Below are 16,457 nucleotides of genomic sequence, written 5' to 3' on the forward strand. Positions count from 1 at the left end.
ATGGAAGATCCCAGGACAGAGGCTGAATCTGAGCTACAGCTGCCGGCCTACACCACAGTCATAGCAATGCTAGATCCAAGGCGCATCTGTGACCTTCATCGCAGCTCATGGTAACACCAGATCCTTAACCCGCTGAGCAAGGTCACGGATCAAACCCGAGTCCTCATGGATACTGGTTGGGTTCATTACTGATGAGCCATGACAGGAACTCTGAAAGAATTTTAAAGTTAAATCTTTCGGTTCACATTGTATATTAAAGCTTATGATGAGAATTTGATTCTAAGTTTTTTTTTACTATACTGTTGAAAGCAGGATAGCAGTTCAGAGGTGAATTTTTATGTAGCTTTCTGAAACTAAACCAGGCAATTTGGGATGCTGTATATGTGCAAAATAGAGGAAGGAAAAGTCAACTGACTAGCAAATTCCTTTTCCTGTTGCCATCTTGCTGAGCTATGAACCTAGCAAAAAAGAAACAAAAAGTTCCAAATATATTACTGCCATCTATTTACATAATTTTTTTCTTGCAATAAATAGCTTGCTACTGGGCAGGAAATAATGTACATTTGTGCTGACAGGGTGAACTCTGATCGCCGTCTCAAGCATAATTTTCCCTTTTCCTCCATCCTGCCGTTACTTTATTTTCAGGTAATAGTCATTAGAGCCTCCTTAACTCTTGAGATGGACTTCTGTCTGTGTCTGAAAACTTTTTTGGAGGAAGAGAAGAGGAGTGGTGGGAATCAGTAGAGAAAAGAGCATACCCAAGGTCTCATGTGTGGCAGGGAAATGTCACCATGGACACAGTGAGCTCATGGGGCGGGGTTGTGGTTTGTACCCTGTGCCTGAGGTGCCGCGCAGGCAGCAGGCATGCAGGAGCCGATTGCCAGGTGGACAGTGTGTGCCAGTCTTTGTTGTGATCACTCTTGTGGGTTTTATTGGGTTTGTATTGTTTCGTTTTACCTTTTCTTGGACCATTTAAAGTTCCTGATCATACCTGACTCTAAACATTCACATTCCTGGATCACAAGACAGCTCTTTAAACTCTGCACATGAACTTAACTTTGACTATCTTTGTTGCCTTGCATGGAGTCTGAGGAAGAACGTTTCTGAACTGTTCGTCTCTCATAGACCATGCTTCCACATGGGCGAACTTGAGGGCACCTGCAGCCTGATTCCTGTAAACGTTCAAGGGCAGTATCATAGACCAACACGGGGGTCTCAGAGGACGGAGCAGATCGCTGCAGCAAAGCATAAAACTGCTACCCTCTGCCTTGTGAGCTTGGCCCCTGGAGACCCTGGTGCGGGTCATTGCGCCCTCTCCTTTTGCCCTGAGAATGGTTTAGTCCTCTCCTAAAACACAGCTGACTGTGTCGTTCACTTTTCTCAGAAGGTGAGAATGGTTTATTCCTCTCCTAAAACACAGCTGACTGTGTCGTTCACTTTTCTCAGAAGGTGGGAATGGCACTCATACCTCTGCCCATGGACCAAACGCATGTTCCTTCAGTCAGCAGCCAAGGTCCTCCATGGGTGGCCCCAATTTCCAGCCTTGTTTTCCTTGCGGTTCTCCTGCAGTGGCTGTACCCAACACCCAGGACTTGGACGTCGTGCCCCTGTGCTCTGAGTCTGATGCCTGCCCTCTGTCTGCCCTGACTCTGAAGTCACCTCCGCACCTGATCCCGGCCTCCCCTCTTCCCTTCCTCGTTCAGATACTGCTGCTTCCAGGCATGTGTCCTGTTTTCTTTCTTGCTCTCTGCATCCTCTTGTTTTCGTGTGGCTGCCCACATGGCTGTCTCTTCAAGTTCCCTGGAAACCGGGACCTTCACGTTTCTTAATCTACTCTCTAAGATAAGAGCGCCAGCATTCCTTGGCTTTCCTGGGCTCATAGTTCACCATCCAGTGTCTGTTCTCACATAGCCTTCTTCCCTTTGTGTCTGTGTTCAGGTTCCTTCCTCTTGTGTTGACACCAGTCATTGGATTAGGTGTGATTAATCTGGTGTGATTATACCTACACAGACCCTGTTTCTGAACAAGGTCATGTTCACAGGTACCAGAAACTAGGAATTGAACATATCTTTGGGGAAACACAGTTTAACCACAGCAATGGTTATATCTATCATAAAGACAATTCTGTTTTCTCTACTTAAAATCCTTTGAACTGGAGTTCCCACTGTGGCTCAGGGGGTTAAGAAGCTGACATAGTCTACCTGAGGACACAGGTTTGATCCCTGGCCTCGCTCAGTGGGTTAAGGATCCAGTGTTGCCGCAAGTGGTGGTGTAGGTCACAGATGTGGCTTGGATCCGGTATTGCTGTGGCTGTGGCGTAGGCCTCAACTGTAGCTCCTATTTGACCCCTAACCTGGGGACTTTCATATGTCACAAGGTGCAGCCCTAAAAAAGAAAAAAAAAAAAATCCTTTGTACTATTGCTTATCACCCCCTCAGGTAAGTCTTTTAGACTTTGGTCACACACTTTCTGCTCTTGAGTTATTCCAGAAAAAAGACCTGGTTTTAGGTCCAACCAGGCAAATCTTGGCATCATGGAAAAGGGTTCATATAAGCCCTTTTGTCTAAATTTTACAGTAGGAAAAGGTAGAGATGCAGCCTTATTGTCTTGTGACTCAGGCCATATGGCTGTGACCATAAATAGATAAATAATACCATGTCCCCGAGACCAGGGACAGTGTTCTTCCCTTGCTTTCAGCAAAAGCAGAGAAACATGATGTTTCTGACCAGAATAAATGTCTTTAAAAGATAAGCCAGACATTTTTTTTTTTTTTGCCATTTCTTGGGCTGCTCCTGGGGCATATGGAGATTCTCAGGCTAGGGGTCGAATCGGAGCTGTAGCTGCCGGCCTACACCAGAGCCACAGCAACTTGGGATCCGAGCCGCGCCTGCAGTCTACACCACGGCTCACGGCAATGCCGGATCCTTAACCCACTGAACAAGGCCAGGGATCGAACCCACAACCTCATGGTTCCTAGTTGGATTCGTTAACCACTGAGCCACGATGGGAACTCCGAGTCAGACATTTTAAGGCAAAAGCCCAAGGCTTATTTTTCAACCTCTTTGGCTCCCACCAAGAGCCACCCTCAGTGACACACGGGACCTGTGGCTGGTGCTCTGGGCAGCTCCAGGTACCTGTTGGCTGGATGCTGTCGTGAAGGGAATAGCGTGGCCTATGGTTACATGTGAGTCAGGGCGGCAGGCAAGAGCCTGTGGTGTGCTGAGATTTCCACACACCACTTCCTATAATCTTCACAGAGGCTGGGCTTCCTTAAGACAGGGCCACAGAGGAGAGCTGGCGTGTGGTCCCAGGCCTGCCCTCTTCTGAAGCCCTCAGTGAACTTCCTGCATGTCCTTTCCCAGATTCCGTGGCTAGAATTGCCTCTACTAAAGATGATGGGGACAGTCAGAATGTCGGTGATGGGGACAGTCAGTGATGGGGACAGCTGGACTCACAATTAGGAGTTAAACTAGTGACAATGTTTTTATGCAGGAGGGAGAACAGAGCTTTCCTCATATTTTAGAAAATACTTTTTTCATTTTGGGTTTTCTTTTTTATTTGCTTTTTAGGACTGTTCCTGTGGCTTATGGAAGTTCCCAGGCTAGGGGTCAAATCAGAGCTGCAGCTACCAGCCTATACCACAGCCACAGCAATGAGGGATCCAAGCCGAATCTGCAACCTACACCACAGCTCACAGCAACCCTGGATCCTTAACCCACTGAGTGAGGCCAGGGATGGAACCTGTGTCCTCACGGATACTAGTCAGATTCCTTTCCACTGCGTCACAATGGGAGCTCCTTTTTTTTTTTTTTTTTTTTTTTTTTGCCTTTTTTTCTTTTTTAGAAAATATTTTTTTAAGGTATTTGGGTCCAAAAGTTGGACAATATGACATACATGCTTTTCCTTTCCCATATCTTTTCTTTTTTTAATTTTAAATTCAATTTTTATTATAATTGATTCAGTGTTGTGTCAGTTTCTGCTTACAACATAGTGACTTAGTCATACATATATAGTCTTTTCTCGTACTTATCTTCCATCACGTTCTACCCCAAGCCCATTTCTTTTCATCTTTTTTGATTGAAAAATAACATGAAACATGTGATAAGGTATTGTGATCATTATTAAATTTTAGCTCTTCCAGACACAGCATCCTCAGTTTGATATGTATCTGAGTTATTGTTACCCTTCGTAAATGATAATGCTGTCTTGGCAAAATGTAATTATTGGGGCAAAATCATTTGAACAAGAAAGCACAGAGCAATTACATCTTTGTTGATCTTTCACCTTTGACAACTTCGGCCTGTGTACTGTGTTTCAGTAATTACAGAGGGTGTTTTTCATGACCTGTAATTTTATAGTGTAGTGGTTCAGGCACAAACATCAGGACGACTTGGTTGGAAGTGACAGAAAGTGGCTCTGAGAGTCATGCTCCTTGGGGACAGCTGGCTGACCGCCCCCCTCTGCTCCTTTCGTGACCGTCCTCAGCTCACGATGGCAGAACCAGGCCCCAGCACCCCAGGGTGACTACTCACAGCCATCAGCCAGGTGGGGTCAGGTGGCTACATCTGACCGGCTGGGCCTGGCCTGTGAGCAGGAGACCTGTGGTTTCCCACACGCTCCCCAGTTGTATCAAAACTAGCAGGAGGTGTGCTGGGTAGGCAGCTTGGAGCACAGGCTGCCAAGGACTACAGTCAGAACTCAGTGTTTTCTGGTGCTAGGATTGAAGAAAACAAATCTGCCCCTCTACAAGCCCATGCTGGAGTTCCCGTCGTGGCGCAGTGGTTAACGAATCCGACTAGGAACCATGAGGTTGAGGGTTCGATCCCTGCCCTTGCTCAGTGTGTTAACGATCTGGCATTGCCGTGAGCTGTGGTGTAGGTCGCAGATGCGGCTTGGATCCTGCGTTGCTGTGGCTCTGGCGTAGGCCGGTGGCTACAGCTCCTATTGGACCCCCAGCCTGGGAACCTCCATATGCCGTGGGAGCAGCCCAAGAAATGGCAAAAAGACAAAAAAAAGAAAAAGCCCATGCTTAGTATTAACTACAACAGCCCCCAAAGGGAAGAACCAGCGATGCACAAGGCATGCTTGGGGACCAGACATCAAAGCAATTTTTTTTTTTTTTTTTTTTTTTTGTCTTTTTTGGGCTGCACCAGCGGTGGCATATGGAGGTTCCCAGGCTAGGGGTCGAATTGGAGCTACAGCTGCTGGCCACAGCCACAGCCATAGCCACACCAGATCCGAGCCGCGTCTGCAACCTACACCACAGCTCACGGCAACGCCAGATCTTCAACCCACTGAGCAAGGCCAGGGATCGAACCTGCGACCTCATGTTTCCTAGTCGGATTTGTTTCCGCTGCGCCACGATGGGAACTCCAAAGCAAGTTTTAAAAAAACATTATATTGGAGTTCCCTTTGTGGCTCAGTGGGTTAAGGACCCGACATAGTATCCATGAGAATGTGGGTTCTATTCCTGGACTTGCTTAGTAGGATAAGGATCTGGTGCTACTCAGATCCCACATTGCTATGGCTGTGGTGTAGGATGGCAGCTGTAGCTCTGATTCAACCCCTAGCCTGGGAACTTCCATATACTACAGGTGCGGCCCTAAAAAGAGAAAAAAAAAATCATGCTAACGGTCCTTTAGTGATTTGTTACCACTTTGGAGCACTTACCCACAGCAGCCTCCGTGTGAAGCACTCTGCACATGTTGCTTAATTCCTGGGGCAGCTTCGTGAGGTTGTTGTTCATGTTCCCATTGTGCTGACGGAGAGATGGGACCGCAGAGAACTGGGATCTGCATCCACATGTCTGACCTCACTCTTTTACACTGTCTCTTGGTTTCTGTCTGTTTGTCCTCAAACTACCCCCCAGCACCCATCCTCTCCTCGTGCTCCCAGCATCTGGCACCGCCTTGGCCACCGCCCATACTGAACCATCTCAGTTCTGCCCCTTGAGCCCATCTGCCCCTTTCCTCTGCCTCTGTGGCTGTCAGGCTGTCATTCTCGCCTTTGTTTGAAGGGCCTGAACTCTTAGAATAAGTTCTGTTTGGCTTTCCTGCTTCTGGTCTTAATCTACCCCCCCCCCCCCCCGCCGTGTTTTCCTTAGAGCAGCAGCTTGTCCTTTGGAAGGTGTATACTGACACCTGATAGACTGAGTTTATCAACCTGTTCACCTTGGCCTCTCAGAAGTGGTCCTTGCCCTGCTTGTCTCTCCTGCTCACTTTCTCCCTCAGCCTTTTCTTTCTTTCTCCAATGCACCAATCTTATTTCTCTTTCTCTCTCTCTCTCTCTTTTTTTTTTTCTTTTTGCCACTCCCTCAGCATGCAGAAGTTCCCCAGCCTGGGATCAAACCTGCACCACAGCAGTGATAATTCCAGACCCTTAACCCACTGAGCCACACGGAGCTCCTCCAGTGCACCAGTCTTAAACCTTGTCCTGTCCCTCCCTCTTCTGAATGTGTTCTTCATCCACACACTTGTCCTCTCTTTGTCTCTTCCTTCTTCAAGTCGTGGTTAAGTGTCATGTCCTTAAGTCCTTAGGGACTTCCCTGCCCTTCCCCCAACCCTTAAATCTGAAAATAGAAGAGTCTTTTCCTTTTTGCACTTTGACAGTCTGTATTTACACGTTTATATATGGTGAGCAGCCCAGTGTTCCCCACGAAACCGCATGCTCCCTGAGGGCAGGGACCAGGTCTGCTCAGTTAACTAACTGCTAAACCTCTAGCATCGAGCTTGGTGACTGGAACATAGTAGGCATCCAGATCCATGTTGAGCGGGTTAACAGACTGATGACTGAAGATGACCAGGGCGGAGCCTTGTTAGATGACTGCCCTTTGTTGGTTCTTGTGTTCTGGTTTCACTTACTGCTCAAGAGCAAACGTGTATTCTTGGAGTTCCTGTTGTGACTCAGTGGTAACAAACCTGACTAGTCTCCATGAGGATACGGGTTCAATCCTTGGTCCTGCTCAGCGTGTTAAGGATCCAGTGTTGCTATAGCTGTGGCATAGGCTGCAGCTACAGCTCTGATTAGACCCCTAGCCTGGGAACTTCCACATGCCATGCGTGTGGCCCTAAAAAGACCAAAAAAAAAAAGAGCAAACATGCGTTCAGAGCAGTCTTGTCCCAGTGGTTTCCTCCTTGCTTAGGAATAAGCTGCACTTCCTTCATTGCTGACTGTTGGCAGTTCAGATGCTCTCCAGCGACACACCTGGCTTTCCAAACTTCTGTATCAGAGCCTGCTATAGTAGAAGAAAATACCAAGTTTTGGAATATGTAATTCCTGTAAATTTGGCCTGAGCAGCTGGGAGAAGGAGAGAGAGGGCTCTCATGACTTGCTATAAATTCCTGGCCCAATGGGGCGAGGCATGAAGACCCCCCAGACCTCAGGTGTGCAACCCTTAGAACCCAGGTGTCCAGTTCAACTCTGTCCACATGCCCTTTGTGCTCCTGCCTGCCATCTTCGCCCAGACAGGCATTGGCAGGAGAAACGTTCTCTCCAATGACTTTTGTTTGTTTGTTTGTTTGTTGTCTTTTTAGGGCCATAGCTGCAACATATGGAAGTTCCCAGGCTAGGGGTCAAATTGGAGCTGTAGCCACTGGCCTACACCACAGCCATAGCAACGTGGGATCCAAGCCGTATCTGCAACCTATACCACAGCTCATAGTAACACCGGATCCTTAACCCACTTAGTGAGACCAGGGATCAAACTCGTGACCTCATGGATACTGTCGGGTTTATTACCACTGAGCCACAACGGGAACTCCTGTGATCTTTCACTTCAGCAGCCTTCCCAGCCTTTGTGGCAGTATTTATGTGGCCCATTGGCATCCACAGACAGGGCTTTCCGTCCGAGGTCTGAAGGGATTGCCTTCTGCCCGTTGGTGGCCCTTGGGCACAGGGGCACCCTGACTGGGAGACTCCCCATGACCATCCCGAACGTTGCAGGTAACATGACTTCTTTCTCTCCTGTTAATCCACAGTTGGTCGTGCTCGGAGTTGGACCTGAATGAGATTCGCCTGATAGTTTACCAGGACTGTGAAAGGAGAGGCAGACAAGTCTTGTTTGATTCTAAAGCTGTGCACGAGATTGAGGAGGTGGCAACTCAGGTATGAAACATGGATTGCTTTCATCTTTTGCATTTTTTTTCTTTTAAAAATTCTCTATTTTAGTTGATTTACAAAATTCTGTCAATTTCTGCTCTACAGCAAAGTGACTTGGTTTTATATATATATAAATACATATGTATATTCTTTTTCTTATATTATCTTCCATCATTTTCCATCACAAGTGATTGGATATTGTTCCCCGTGCTATACAGCAGGATCTCATTGCCTATCCACTCCAAATGCAATAGTTTGCATCTACTAACCCCAATCTACCAGTCCATTCCACTCCCTCTTCCTCCCTCTTGGCAACCACAAGTCTCTTTTCCATGTCCATGACTGTTTCTTTACTGCAGATAGGTTCATTTGTGCCATATATTAGAATCCAGATATAAGTGATATCGTATGGTATTTGTCTTTCTCTTTCTGACCTACTTCACTTAGTATAAGAATCTCTAATTCCATCCATGTTGCTGCAAATGGCTTTATTTTGTTCTTTTTTATGGCTGAGTAGTGTTCCATTGTGAATATGCAGCACATCTTCTTAATCCATTCATCTGTCACTGGGCATTTTGGTTGTTTCTATGTCTTGGTGATTGTGAATAGTGCTGCTGTGAACATTGGGGTGCATGTATCTTTTTGAATGAAAGTTTTGTCCAGATATATGCCCAAGAGTGGGATTGCTGGGTCATATGGTAGTTCTATATTTAGTTTTCTGAGGTACCTCCGTACCGCTTCCCACAGTGGTTGTACCAGTTTACATTCTCACCAGCAGTGTAGGATGGTTCCCTTTTCTCTACACTCTCTCCAGCATTTGTTATTTGTAGACTTAATAATGATGGCCATTCTGACCAGTGTGAGGTAGTGTGTTTTCTGTTTGTGCTTTTAACCACCTCTCTGAGCAGGTGTCATCATCTTCTGTTTGGGCTGTACCATACAGTGCCATTAGTGGTTCAGAAGAAACACAAACAGAAGCCCTTACCCCATCTCATTTGTGTTCTTATTAATATACACAGGTGAGACTGTAAGTAATCATGCAGATGCTAAACAGCGTACTATAGATATTACTAGAAGTGAATTTGCTGGTAAGTTGCAATCCAATAGGATTTTGATGCCAGAAATGTGCCATGTAAGGGAAAACTGAGAACTCTGAAATTCATGAAGTGTTAGCCCAGAAGTAAGGTAGTAGATCGTTCTGTCTTGTGTTTCTCATAGATACTAAGAGGTTACACAGCACTGGGTTAAGAGATTTCCTCCCCACAGGGCCTCAGGGTGCTAATGTGCACTGTTGTCTGCAAAAGGGACTGTGTCTCAAGCCTGTCTGACCAAGGAAGTTTTGTAGATCTCCTTTTTTTAGTGGAGGGAGTGGTGATGGTGGTGGTGATGGCAGATAGGTGGTGGATAATGAGGGAGGTGATGGTGATGGTGGAGGTGTTGGTGGTAATGGTTGTGGTGATGGAGGAGTTGATGATGTTGGTGGTAGTGTTGATAGTGGTGATGGAGGAGTTGCTGGTGGTGGTGATGGAGTTGGGTGCTGCTGATGGTGGTGGTGATAGAGGTGTTGGTGGTGGTAGTGTGGGTTATGGGGAGACCTGGGGATGGGTAAAGGAAGAGCAGAGCAGCTCTTGATCCCTTGGAGCCAGAATGGGAAAGGTGGAGTGATGTGTCCAGGTGGGAGCAGGATCTGGTCCTCCCTGTGTGTCTTTGGGATGTCAGTCTAGTGTGCTTCTGACTTACCACATTTTCAACAGTCATTTAGATGTATACAAACTAAATACATTCACTTGTGTCCATTCCTTTCATGTTCAATAACCTGCTACCTGTATTGACCAAATCCTGGCAGTTTAGAGAACAGAACGTGTAGATAAGTGAATACTCTATGTCACTGTGTCATCTGGACCGAGATCTCTTCCTGCTCTTGATAAGGTTGTTTCTGCAGGAAGAAAGCGTTTGGTTAAAGGCAGTTTGGCTGGGCAGATTGCATAGTGCTTATTTAAAGTGGAAGGCCAGGTAGCTAATCATTACAGTAGTTGTTGGGCTTGTTAGGTAGGTGGGGGGTGGGGGTGGGGAATAGATGAGCAATCTCTCAGGTGATTCCCCTGAAGGCTTTAATGGTAGATTTGTATCAGAGTTTAGGTGAGCTAGCAATTGACCCTTTGGTGGACAGGACACATTTTCCCCTTGGTTTCCCAAATCATGTCTTGTTTCCCTGAAGGCCTTGCACAGATGGTTTAGTTGAACACCAACCCTCCATCACTAGGGCTCCTAATGTTGGAAAGAGGTGAAGGGGAAAGAGTTCTCACCAGTTTGCAAAGGGAACCAGAATCTTCAGCCCTTCAGATTAGCCATGACCCTGGAGTCTGAAACAATAGCTTCCTGGGATGCACTCATGTAACCACAAAGGCAGTTAGACCCAGGGAGGTTTGCAAGGCCACAAAACAAGTCCATCCTGGGCTCTGCTCACTGTACCAGTTGCTATCGCCATAGAATGCTCAGCAAGCTGTCCCCAGCCAGATGGCCTGGGCAGGTGGGGACTGTATGTCACTCCTGTTCCTGGCTTAGGTGGTGTTAAGTAGCAGGCAGATCTGAAGGGGGTGCTGGGGTGTGTGTGTGCTTGGTGTGACCTCAGTCCCTGGACCACCATCCCTGCTGCTGGAGGTTGTGGGTGCATGGCTCCCCTGTCCCTTTGCCCATCCTCAATACCACCCCTACCCCCCGCCCCCTCCACAAGCCTGAGTTCCCAGCAGGCACATGACTGCAGGCATTTGCATTCGACCACCAATGTGACTGTCACATTGGAGATTAGGTCAGCTGCAGTTGCATTCATGTTTTTCCCAGCAAAAGCTGCACACAGAAAAGCAAATAAGGCTCAGGATGGAAACAGCGTTATCACAGAGGGCACAGGATACTTTGGTAAGGACTATATCTTGGTGTAGGAGGAAGGGAAACCTTAAAAAAGTACCTCTTTATTTCTTTTTCTTTCCTTTTACAGCTGCACCTGTGGCGTATAAAAGTTCCCAGTCTAGGGGTCAGTCAGAGCTGCAGCTGAGGCCTATACCACAGCCACAGCAACACAAGATCCAAGACGCATCTGTGACCTATGGTGCAGCTTACGGCAGCACAGGAGTCTTAACCCACTGAGCAAGGCCAGTTTTTGAACCTGCATCCTTATTGACACTATGTTGGGTTCATAACCCACTGAGCCACAATAGGAACTCCATCCTTTATGTCATTGTCATAAAAATTAGCGTGAACTCCATGTGGGGAATGTAGTAGATTGTCCTACAACCCCTGCCCTTTGAAGGCCACCTTGTAGCACATGCTGTGTGGTCCCAGGAGGCCCTGTTCCAGAGTCCCATCCTCATCTTTTATAAACTGGACCTCGTGACTTTCATTAAAGGAGTTATGGGAGGTATGTCATTAAAGCACATGCCCAGGAGTTCCCATTGTGGCTCAGTGGGTTAAGAACCCAACAGTGTCCATGTTGATGCAGGTTTGATCCCTGGCCTTGCTCAGTGGATTAGGGATCCAGCATTGCCACAAGCCGTGGTGTAGGTCACAGATGTGGCTCAGATCTGGTGCTGCCATGGCTGAGGTATAGGCTAAACCGGCAGCTCCGATTTGACCCCTAGCCTGGGGACTTTCGTATGCTGCAGATGTGGCTCTAAAAAGACAACCAAAACAAACAAAAAAACCCCACTTGCTCAGTCTTTCCAGATTAAGAGTTCTGTCTTCTCAATTCCATTAGCTTGCTAGATACTTAAATTTGGAGCAGTGTGTTCATCCTCATCAATTTTGTAGCTTACGACTCCCTAGTGCTAAAAATCGTCTAGTGACCCAAACAGGTCAGATCTCAGTGATGATTTTAAAATATGAGTTGAAACCTGAATAATAGTTGAACTATTTAACAAGAATAGTCTTCACACATGGCCTCCCACCTGCTCTCTGCCACCCTTCTTTAACACTCAGCTCTTCTAAATAAGAGAGACTCTTGGAGTTCCCCTTGTGGTTCAGCGGAAACAAATCCAACTAGTATCCATGAGGACATGGGTTCCATCCCTGGCCCCATTCAGTGGGTTAAGGATCCGGCATTGCTGTGAGCTGTGGTGTAAGTCGTAGAGGCAGCTTGGATCCCCGGTTGCTGTGGCTGTAGCGTAGGCCGGCAGCTATAGCTCTGACTCAACCCCTAGCCTAGGAACCTCCATATGCCGCTCGCTGGTGCGGCCCTAAAACGCAAGAGAATGAATGAATGAATGAATTAGATACGAGAGACTCTCGGGTACCATGTTTCTGTTCTCATTAAAAAGGAAAAAACGAAACTCAGGTTTTCTGCGCAGCTTGGGCCGGACAGCACAGAATGGTTTAGGGGAGGACTCCCAGTGAAGCGAGTGCTGGGGACCACTCTGCGTGGTCCTGGCTCAACCGCTTCTCCCTCTTCCCACAGAAAACAGAGGACGTTGCTGGGAAAGCTTCGGCCAAGTGCTGCCACAGCGGCGGTGGCAGCCTCTCTTCCCACGGTGCTCCTGGGAGCTCCTTCCAGCACACCAAGGAGCAGCTCCCCAAGTACCAGGTAAAACCACCATCCCTTCCAAGCCCAATGCCCCGCGGGGCTGATGTTCGCTGTGATTCCTACACATGGGATGAAGTCTGAGGGCTTGGCCATGGGTGGGGGGGTGGGTACTAATTGTTCTGAAATGCACCCTGTGTCTCTTGTCAGTGCTGTGTTCAAGGCTTTCATCTTGCAATAGAAACTGCGGTGGTCGGGGGTGATTCAGGGTGACAAGGACCTAATGAGGAACAGGTACTGCAAGGCAGGGTTTTCTTCCTTTGTTGTCAGAACCAGCTGAATTAAGGCATTTTCCAGTTTTGTTCTAAGAGCTCTAAGAAGTCTTGGGGATGTGTATTCACATGTAAGAAGGTAGTATTTGCCAGTAGAAGGGAGAGAACCTTTAGAGGAGCAAACTGGAAGCCAAGGCTGAACTTGAGCGTGGAGGATAGAGGGCTGGTAGCATTTATTGTGTGTGTGTATGTGTGTGTGTGTGTGTGTGTGTGTGTGTAACTCAGTAAAGCATAAGGGTTACTGAGAAATATTGGCTAACTAGGTATAAGGGAAGATGCCCCATAAATATTAAATAGCAGAGGGCTACTACTTGATGGAGGTGTTTTTTTTATTTTGTTTTGTTTTGTTTGGCTTTTGGTGGGTTTTTTTGGAGTCATGTGGAATTTTGTCTACCATATTCCTAGAATAGCAAAGCCAGGAAAACTACCAGTATCAGCTGCCACAGGTCTGTGGAACTTTGTTAATTTCAGAGTTGGTTTGTGGACCTTGTACCCCAAGAAAAAGCAGGTTATGAAATGGAGGTGGTGGGTGGAAATAATTAATAAAGAATGTGAAGCCCTGTTAGTTTCTGTCTGTACATAGTGAGAAGAGATTGGTATGAGCTGTAACCACAAAAGAGCCTATTAAATAAGGCTGATAGATTCATGTTTCTCTTTCTTCCTTGGCAAATGTGTATGAAGAGGTGTGTGCGTGTGTATGTGTCTGTGCATTTGTGTGTAAATATGTGTGCATATGGATTTGGAGTTAAAAAAAGAAGAGGTAGTTCCTGCTGTGATGCAATGGGATCAGCAGCATCTCTGTAGCTCCAGGATGTAGGTTCAGTCCCCAGGACCAGACAGTGGATTAAAGGAGTTGCAACTTGGATCTGATTCCTGGCCCAGGAACTTGCAAGGTGGCCAAAAAAAAAAAAAAAAAAAAAGCTCAGTTACAATATTGGAGTTTCTGCTATGGTACAATGGGATCAGTGGTGTCTTTAGCACTGGGATGCAGGTTCAATCCCCAGCCTGACACAGTGGATTAGGGGATCTGGCATTGCTGCAGCTATAGGCTGTGGCTTGGATCTGATCCCTGGCTCAGGAACTTCATTTGCCTTGGGGCAGTCAAAAAAAAAAAAAAAAAGAAAAGAAAAAAAGAAAAGTGTTAAGAGTGGAGTTCCCATGGTGGCTCAGCAGTAACAAACCCGACTATTATCCATGAGGACCTGGGTTTGATCCCTGGCCTCGCTCAGTGGGCTGAGGATCCGGCATTGCCATGAACTATGGGGTAGGTCACAGACACAGCTCAGATCTCGAGTTACTGTGGCTGTGGCGTAGGCCAACAGCTGTAGCTCCAATTTGACCCCTAGCCTGGGAACTTACATATGCCATGGGCACAGCCCTAAAAAAACAAACAAACAAAAAAGTTAAGGGCGATTGCCATGCTCTTGCTGGGCTAAAAGGCAAAACAGCAAAGAATCTCTCTGGTGGGCTGAGTCACAAGAGAGGGTAGTTTTGTCTGGTCCAGCCATGGAGGCCACAGCACCCTAGGCTGGTCCACACTCACTTCTACCCTCTTCATCCACATGTCACCAGCCTTATTGGTAGGGCCGTGAATCCTCTCCCTAAACATATCTCTCCTGTATGACCATATAAGTGTCATGACCTAGGAGTGAATGTGTTTGGGTGGGGGCCTCCAGAGCTGCAGGAGAGCATGGGCTTCCAGATAAAAGGCGGGGGTCCCCACACCAGGAATAACTAGGACCACAGTAGTGGTTGGGAACATGGGCTGTCTGGGAACAACCCAGTTCAAGGGATGATTCAGGAAAGTAGAGATTTTAGAAGAAGAGCAGTCATATGCATCAGAGACTGTAAGAGAGTTTAACAAAGCAAACTGGGAGGCACCCACTGGACTTGACATTAGAATAGTGGGGGACTGGGGGCAGAGCGGCAGCACCCTACACCCTCTTTGATGACAAAAGGGACTTGAAAGATGTCAGAAGCTGGAGGATCAAATATTTTTAAAATATTTTAGTAAAACTTTAAAATATTTTAGTAATGCTTTAGTAAAACAGACCTTCTGTTATCTTTTGTACCCCTCAAAACCCTGCCTGCACCAATTGGAGTTTTCATTCAATGTGAATGATTCTTATTTATTTATTTATATAATGATTTTTTTTCCCATTATAGCTGGTTTACAGTGTTCTGTCAGTTTTCTACCGTACAGCAAGGTGACCCAGTTACACATACATGTATACATTCTTTTTTCTCACATTATTGTGCTCCATCATAAGTGACTAGACATAGTTCCCAGTGCTACACAGCAGGATCTCATTGCTAATCCATTCCAAATCAACTTGAATGATTCTCTGACTGTTGGTTCTTTGGCTGAATAATCCTGAGCCATCTTTCTTCTCAGGATGTGTTCTTAGTACTGGGCCTTTCACCACTTAATCTTTCCTATTTAGGGTTTGCAAATGGAGATGATGAAAATACTTGTTTTCTTGTGATAAGATTAAAAATAAACTCTGACAAAATGCCTGGGTCCTGTCTGAGGATATTGTGTATAAGGAAGAAATCACACATACCGGTAATAATCTGGGGGAAAGTAGGCAGGCAACATATAGGTTAAGATTGTAGAATGATCAGTTGCTGCTTTGAGAAATAGCTATCAAATACCAGCTGGTATGCACGTCATTTTCTGTCACATTGTTGGTGATGCGATGTTGGCTTCTTTCCCGGCCACCAGTACACACGGCCAGCCTCCGACGTCAACATGCTGGGTGAGATGATGTTCGGCTCTGTCGCCATGAGCTACAAGGGCTCCACCCTGAAGATACACTATATCCGGTGAGTTGGGGCAGCTTCTGCAGCCATGCGACACAGACTGGGGTGCCCACCCTCTCATCAAACTCTTGTCTCTCCCTCTCTGCCCTTCTGTTTGTCTCCAGCTCTCCTCCACAACTGATGATTAGTAAAGTCTTCTCAGCCAGAATGGGCAGCTTCTGCGGGAGTACAAATAAGTAAGTCTGGGCTTTTGTATCTGCCCTCACCCTCCAACCCCCCTTTTCCTAAGTGGCTGTTTCTGGATGGGGTCATTATTTGGGGGCCAGGAGGTTTTTTTGAGAAGAGATGCAGAATGAGTCTACATCAACAAAAGGGTTTTCAAAGTGGCTATTGTCCCACACATAGGGAGTGTGAAAAGGCCTTGGACCTTATCAGGTAGCCCTAGAGACAAATGACTGTCTCTGCATATATTTTGGGTACGTTCACCAAGTTTTCATTCCCTAGAAAATGAAAAGGGGAAGGGAAAAAGGAGAGGCCACAGTAATGAGCTTATGTGATTATGAGCTTATGATATTATTTTACCTTAAAAAAAAAAAAAAAAAAAAAACCTTAGGAGTTCCCATTGTCGTGCAGCAGAAATGAATCCAACTAGTATCCATGAGGATGCGTGTTTGATCCCTGGCCTCGCTCAGTGGGTCAGGGATCTGGTGTTGCCGTGAGCTGTGGTGTCAGTTGCAGATGTGGCTCAGATCCCA

General features: G+C 46.6%; 1 protein-coding gene across 5 annotated transcripts in view; it reads left to right on the forward strand.

The window, feature by feature from the left end:
- The window catches only part of FNIP2 (folliculin interacting protein 2), a 135,728-nt gene that overhangs the window by 57,303 nt on the left and 61,968 nt on the right, over positions 1-16,457 (forward strand). For all 5 annotated transcript variants that reach the window (XR_002346652.2, XM_021101299.2, XM_021101300.2 and 2 more), the window contains exons 2-5: positions 7,977-8,103; positions 12,545-12,670; positions 15,665-15,765; positions 15,867-15,938. Coding sequence is in view for 4 of the 5 variants with exons in the window: in XM_021101299.2 (XP_020956958.2) it covers positions 7,977-8,103; positions 12,545-12,670; positions 15,665-15,765; positions 15,867-15,938 (426 nt within the window). In the remaining variant the exon portion in view is untranslated. The remainder of the gene's footprint in view (positions 1-7,976; positions 8,104-12,544; positions 12,671-15,664; positions 15,766-15,866; positions 15,939-16,457) is intronic.

Source organism: Sus scrofa, chromosome 8 (assembly GCF_054392235.1).
Source record: "Sus scrofa isolate SSC_HxYL_T2T_F1_AM1 chromosome 8, Sscrofa_HxYL_maternal_Yorkshire_Landrace_v2.0, whole genome shotgun sequence".
Taxonomy (NCBI): Eukaryota; Metazoa; Chordata; class Mammalia; order Artiodactyla; family Suidae; genus Sus; species Sus scrofa.